The sequence below is a fragment of the Astyanax mexicanus genome, chromosome 17 (genome assembly GCF_023375975.1).
Source record: "Astyanax mexicanus isolate ESR-SI-001 chromosome 17, AstMex3_surface, whole genome shotgun sequence".
Classification (NCBI taxonomy): domain Eukaryota; kingdom Metazoa; phylum Chordata; class Actinopteri; order Characiformes; family Acestrorhamphidae; genus Astyanax; species Astyanax mexicanus.
Window position 1 is genome coordinate 928436 of NC_064424.1, and position 7366 is coordinate 935801.

Here is a 7366-nt window from a genome sequence, read left to right on the forward strand (position 1 = left end):
ATTCAAGATTCAAAGACTTTATTGTCATGTGCACAGTAAGAAACAAGTTTCCTCGTACAATGAAATTCTTTCTTTGCCCCTCGCCAAGTATGCCGCATAAAGATAAAAATAGAAAATATACAATAAAGAAAGAAATAAACTAACAAAATATAAATATTAAATTGGTGTTAAATTTACATCCAGGATGGAAATATATACATGAAAACAGTAATGGGGTATGGATATTATTTACAAGTAAGTACATGTTATCTACAGCAGTGGAATATGAAAAAAGTGCAAAAGGTTCAGTAGTGCAATTATAAAATGTTGCAAAGTAAAGTAAGCATGTGTCTCTGAGAAATGTCCTTGACATGTAAACGTGTAGAGAGTAAAGTGCAGGTTATTTCTGAGGTTGGTTCAGGAGTCTGGTAGCAGTGGGGAAGAACCTGTTCTTTAGCCTGGTGGTTTTGCATTTCACACTTCTGTACCTCCGGCCTGAAGGCAGAAGAGTGAACAGTCCATGCTGGGGGTGGGTAGAGTCTTTGAGGACAGAAACGCAATGGGCCATAAAAGGTTAAATATCTCACTCATACAGTTAATACTCAACTTAATCTGAGTCTCCAAAAGAGCCCAAACACAACAGATTACATATTTAATTACAAAATATCAGAACTTTCCACATTAAACAACATCCAGACGTTTAATTGGCTTTTAAAGCTCATGTTCAGCTGTTTTTCTATCGTTTTTAGAGATGGAGGACATGGCAGAAATAATCGCTGACTAATCGACTAATCAACAAAAAATAATCACCAAAATAATCATTAGTTACAGCCCTAATTGTAATAAGGATTATATTAACAATTATGTTTTAATCACATTAAAACATTTAGCAAAAATGTTAAGCTAAAAGCTAAAAACTATGAAATGATTTCTCAGTAGCATTCCTGGCTTTGGCTTTTTTTTTACATTTTGTCTCCTTACAACCACAAACTTAAACTAAAATGTATTTTATTGATATTTTATGTGATAGACCAACACAAAATAGTAGCACATCATTGGGAAGTGGAATAAAATTGATACATTTTTTTTCTTCTTTTAAACATGGTGGCGGCGGCATCATCGTCATGCTGTTGGTTTGCTTTTCTTCAGTGATATTGACTGAGTTTAGTTCTGCTAATAAACTCGTCTCTGTTTCTGTTTTCAGGTTCTTCCCCGACGGACCGACCCGGAGTGAGGGGGGGGCAATCCTCAGCCCGATCCCCGGTGACCCGGCTGAGCAGCCCCGTCCTGAGCCCTATCACCCCCCTGTCCGGATTACAGAAACTGCCCCAGTGCACGCGCTGTGGGGAGGGCATTGTGTGAGTATTAGAGCCTGGTGATATGTACCTAAAATACTAATATTACTATATTTCAGGATATTTTTGCGATAACAATATTCTCTGATATTATATTACATTACATTAGATCACATTAGATTTGGCAGATGCTTTTGTCCAAAGTGAAAGCATCTGCCAAATGTAATGTAATATCACCAAGAATATTGTTATCGCAAAAATACTGATATTCAATAAGATATGACATTCAAGAATGAATTAAGATTAAGAAATGAATAAAAATTAGGAATGAATCTGAATCAGTTTTTCTGATTTTGCTATTTATAAGTTTATCTTAGAATAAAACAACAATGTTCATTTTACTCAATAAACTACAGACAACATTTCTCCCAAATTCCTAATAAAAATATCGTAATTTAGAGCATTTATTTACAGAAAATGAGAAATGACTGAAATAACAAAAAAAAGATGCAGAGCTTTCAGACCTCAAATAATACAAAGAAAACAAGTTCATATTCATAAAGTTTTAAGAGTTCAGAAATAATCAATATTTGGTGGAAGAACCCTGGTTGGTTTTTAATCACAGTTTTTTTTCATGCATCTTGGCATCATGTTCTCCTCCTCCACCAGTCTTACACACTGCTTTTGGATAACTTTATGCTGCTTTACTCCTGGTGCAGAAATTCAAGCAGTTCAGTTTGGTGGTTTGATGGCTTGGTGGTTTTAACATTCAATAACAATTTTCTTTTTTTTTAAAAACACATATAATTTTTATTTTACTTCACAATTCTGTGCTGTTTTGTCACTTAAAATCTCAGGTTTTTGAGAAACGCTGTTTAATGTTGTTGTTTAATGTTGTTGTGATTTTACAGTGGTACGATTGTAAAGGCCAGAGATAAGCTGTATCACCCGGAGTGCTTCGTGTGTGACGACTGCAGCCTGAACCTCAAGCAGAGAGGATACTTCTTCATAGAGGAGAACCTGTACTGTGAGACCCACGCTAAGGCCCGGGTGCAGCCCCCCGAGGGATACGACGTGGTGGCAGTGTACCCCAACTCTAAAGTGGAACTGTTCTGATTTATTATAATCACTTACACACACACACACTTACACACACTTACACACCAGCCTCTGCATGATGACCTGCTTTAGCGCACTTAACTTAACTTAACTCTGGTGTAAAATGGACTTTTATTGTAGTAAAACATGATAAAAGTTCTTATCTTTGATGAATAGCACACCTCTGTTCTCCCACAGCGTTCAGAGATCCAGAAATTTTAACAGTTTATCCAACAAACACCCTTCAGACTGGGAGATACGGGACATAATTTACCCTGAATTTACCCTTACTCGAATGTGTGTTACGGAGGAGTGCTGGAAGGGGCGGAGCATGAGATTGTTAAAAAAAGGTTTTAAAAAAGAGTTTAAGGACTTAGTCGCTGCTTAACAGTAGATTACAGTAATGTAAAGGAGGTAGAGGTAGAGATTCCTGATATAACTGGGTTAATGTTCTCGTAAAATTCAACCCAGCATCCGTTTAAGGATATAGCCCCACCCTTTAACAAAACGAGCCAATCAGCTTGCTGCTTACACAAGTGTTGCGAGTGGAGGAGGGTCTGTGTGGTGTTGGGAAAGCTCTCTCAGTGTGGAGATCTGCGCAAGCGCAGCAGCCAGAACAAGCCGTAAAAATCAAGTTTTCTGTACATTATTGATCCAAACGCTAAAACTAATCATTAGGTTTATATCAGGTTTTATCAGTAATAGAATAATAACGGTTTAGAATGAAAGTTTAGAATAAAATGTAACGTGACCATGTTGTAGCACAGGACTTTGGTCAGTGTAACTGTATCAAGCTTAATTCTGTGTCGAGAAAATAGAAAATTGGGTATAAAACTTATTTTATTTTTCAGTATAGAGAAAATTAAATGGTTTTTCATCCAATATTTCAATTATTTAGTTTTTCATTTGAGCCTTTCACAAACACAATTTCAAGAAAAATTAAAAGTAGATTTTTCTCTTAATTTTCAGATTTTTCTTTTTTTGTGTTGTGTAACACACATCTGATGTTTTAATCCAACTTGCAAAATGCAAAAATCAGAAACAAAAAATAAAACGTACTTGTTGTACACTGCACTACATTTTAAAAATATATATTTTTTAAAAAGTGTTTTTTTACATCCATTTTTTAAATTTCGCCTTTAGCCTCAAATGGTCAGAAAATGTAATTAATAAACATTACACTGACCAACATTAACATTCCTGCTGGTACTTTTAAATTCTGAATGTCAGAAGCTTCACTCGCTCTCAGTGTGGAGATCTGCGCAAGCGCAGCAGCCAAAACAAGCCTTAAAATCAGGTTTTCTGTGCATTATTGATCCAAATGCTACAATCTAATCATGAGGTTTATATCAGGTTTTATCAGTAATGTAAAATATGTTGTTGAAATGCAAGTGGCCCACACTGTTGTGAGCATTTATACTTGTGCATTGGTGTGTCTGTGTTGTTCTGCAGTTACACCGCAAAAAAGAAAATGCTCAATGGACCAATCACAGTACCTATAGGGGAATGTGTAGGTTACGTGGCTATGCATAAGGTATGTTTATGGTACAGGTAGGGGATGCAGCTACATATATGGTACACGTACAGGGGTTGGACAATGAAACTGAAACACCTGTCATCATTTTAGTGTGGGATTTTAGGTTTCATGTCTAAATTGGAGCAGCCTGGTGTTCAATCTTCATTAATTGCACATTGCACCAGTAAGAGCAGAGTGTGAAGGTTCAATTAGCAGGGTAAGAGCACAGTTCTGCTCTAAATATTACAATGCACACAACATTATGGGGGACATACCAGAGTTCAAAAGAGGACAAATTGTTGGTGCACATCTTGCTGGAGCATCTGTGACCAAGACAGCAAGTCTTTGTGATGCATCAAGAGCCACGGTATCCAGGGTAATGTCAGCATACCACCAAGAAGCACCAACCACATCCAACAGGATTAACTGTGGATGCTGTAAGAGGAAGCTGTCTGAAAGGGATGTTCGGGTGCTCACCCGGATTGTATCCAAAAAACATAAAACCACGGCTGATCAAATCACGCAGAATTCAATGTGCACCTCAACTCTCCTGTTTCCACCAGAACTGTCCGTCACCACAATCAATTATTGTGCTCTAAAACCAGGTGTTTTATTTAGTTTCATTGTCCAACCCCTGTAAGCTAAGCGTAGGGTACATGGCTACGGATAGGGTACATATTTGGTACGCATAGGTTTTTTTTGTAATATATAAAATCCTTTACATTTTCTAAAAATCATCAGAGCTCCTTATAATCCGGTGCTCCTTATGTATGAATTCTATCAGTCAGGTATTAAGGAGCAGTAAAGACACTCCACTGAAGTACAGAGTTATAATGGTGATTTTTCAGTGAAGTTTCTCCAGCACCAAGGCTGGAGCAGCATTAGCATTAACCGCCCTGGGTTACCGGAACACACTGGGCCGCATTTAAATCCTGCTAGCTCTGTGGTTAGCGGCTAATGCTGCTGCACCTAGCCTTAGTGCTGGAGAAACTTCACTGAAAACTCACCCTGATATTTTCTGACCGCTTTACTTTCATCATGGCTGCCGAGTGAATAAGGTGCATGGTTTTGGTTACTGGTCCCTTTGTTTTAAGTGTTTTTTATTCAGTTTAGAATAAAATTGAACGTGACCACTTTGTTGCACAGGACTTTGGTCTGTGTAACGTTTAGCAGTTTAATTTTCGGACTGTATCAAGCTTAATTTGAAAATTGGGTATAAAACTTCATTATTTATATTTTTCCATTCAGTACAGAGAAAAAGGAAATGTCTTTTCATCCTATTTAGTTTTTCACTTCGGAATTTCAAGAAAAATTAAAAGTTGAATCTTTCGATTTTCAGATTTTCAGTCCTTTTTGTGTCATTTAACACAAATCTGATGTTATAATCCAACATGCATAATTGGAAAAATCTGAAAATAAAGAAAAGATTTTTTTTTTTTGCATTTTCAATATGAAAAGATAAAAATGGATAAATGGATAAAACATACGTATGTATTGTACACTTCACTACATTAAAAAAATATATTTTTAAAAAATCTGTTTTTACATCCAATTTTCTAATTTCATATTTAGCCTAAAACGGTCAAAAAATTAAATTAATAAACATTACACTGATCGATGTTGACGGTCCTGCTGATACTTTTAAATTCTGAATGTCATTCCAAGTTTCCACAAACTTTCCAGCTGAAACATGAAAGGAGAAGAAAAAAAATCACCTTTTGATCATGTTACGCAAAATTAATGTCTTATTTTTGTTGTTTTGTGTGTTTTATCATTATACAGCATTGTTACATTTCTGTCAGTTCTGTTTGAACATATTCAGTTACAGCAATCAATCATTTACATCAAACAAATTTTGCTTAATTTGATACATTTTAACTAAGATTTTTTTAAATAATGTTTTGATTTTTGCGTGTCCTAAAAATCAACTGACTGAGATAACTGATGCTTACTCTGTGTGTGTGCTTCCCGAAAAAAAAAAATAATAATAATAATACTTATTTATGTTGATTTTAAGTTGAGCTCATGAGTGAAATCAGGTTTGTAGTTTGTTAAATCTGTGAAAAGATGAAGATGAAGTGTGTGTTCAGATGAAGTAGTGTGCAGTAGTGTGCATTTTAACACTGTGCTGGCCTTTTTACTAGTTTTACTTTTATTTTTATATATCTTGTGTATATGTGTGTTTCTAAACTCCACCCCTGTCTTTTTCCAGCTAATGATGATGATGATGTTGATAAAAATAATAAAATGCTAATTGATTTTTTTACTTTGAATAAAAACACATTAATATCTGAATAAAGTAGCAGGCAGCAAAAATGTGATATCTGTGGAATGTTATGAACTGGAGATGTTCTGTAAAGAAGAATGGTCCAAAATACCTTCAACCAGACTCTCATTAGAAGCTGTAGAAAGAGTTTAGAGGCTTTTATTTCTGCAAAAGGAGGATCTTATACTAAATATTAATGTCATTTTTCTGTTGGGGTGCTTAAATTTATGCACCTGCCTTAATTTAGTTTATTATGAATTATTGCACACTTTCTGTAAATCCTATAAACTTAATTTCACTTCTCAAATATAACTGTGTTCATCTGATATATGATAAATTAAGGGACATATTCCACTGAATCTGTGCTCTTTCTGTCCCCAGGAAATTACATGTATAAATGTGCACACAAAATTTTACTTTAAAATACATTTTATTATTATTAAGCATAGTGTCTTGTGCCCAACTGACCTAATTGCAAAAGTAAGATATGTAATTAAAAATAACATTAATAAAAAACTACTTAAACTACTGAAAAAATAGCATTTGTTACCTGTCCCCCACTCTCTTACTATAACCTTTACCATAAAATATAATATAAATATAATATCCTTCAGAGATGTATATTTGTTTGCATTGTTGTGTGGCTTCAAATCCCATCTATGCTTAAAAAAAACATATTCATAAAAAATCCATATTATTTAAGTTTAAAAACACATTTTATTAGTGTCCCTGTGTTGTGGTTTCACTCAGTCCTGTTACCATAACACATTGATCACACTGATCATCTGAAACATCTGGAACATTCTACAACAGGAAGTCACATCTACAACAGGAAGTGACATCATCAGCTGCTTCTGGTTCTGAAGATCATGGGAAGTTTAAAATTAAGTTTCCTCATTCGTTTTTCTGTATATTTGATTTTATTGTAACTTGATGACTGAGGAGCTCAATCTCAACACTCAGTCCTGTTACCTACATTCATTCTTACATCTTATTGGTTTATTTTTAAAATACAATTTTTGGGAAAATCACTAGAATGTGCTCAGTGTCCTCAAGCTATTAGCATAGCCACCATTTAGGTATTTTTCACGTTTTTGCTAATTCTATGCTTAAAACTCAGTCCTGTTACTTTCAGTCCTGTTAGTCAAAACATAACAAGTAACAGGAGTGAGTTCCAGTAACAGGAGTGAGTCACAATAACAGGATAGATTT

General features: G+C 34.9%; 1 protein-coding gene across 1 annotated transcript in view; it reads left to right on the forward strand.

The window, feature by feature from the left end:
• The window catches only part of pdlim4 (PDZ and LIM domain 4), a 31385-nt gene extending 25234 nt beyond the window's left edge, over nt 1-6151 (forward strand). Inside the window, exons 6-7 of the mRNA XM_049466759.1 lie at nt 1184-1337; nt 2186-6151. Of these exons, the coding sequence (XP_049322716.1) occupies nt 1184-1337; nt 2186-2390 (359 nt within the window). The 3' untranslated portion in view covers nt 2391-6151. The remainder of the gene's footprint in view (nt 1-1183; nt 1338-2185) is intronic.
• The last annotated feature ends 1215 nt before the right edge of the window (nt 6152-7366 follow it).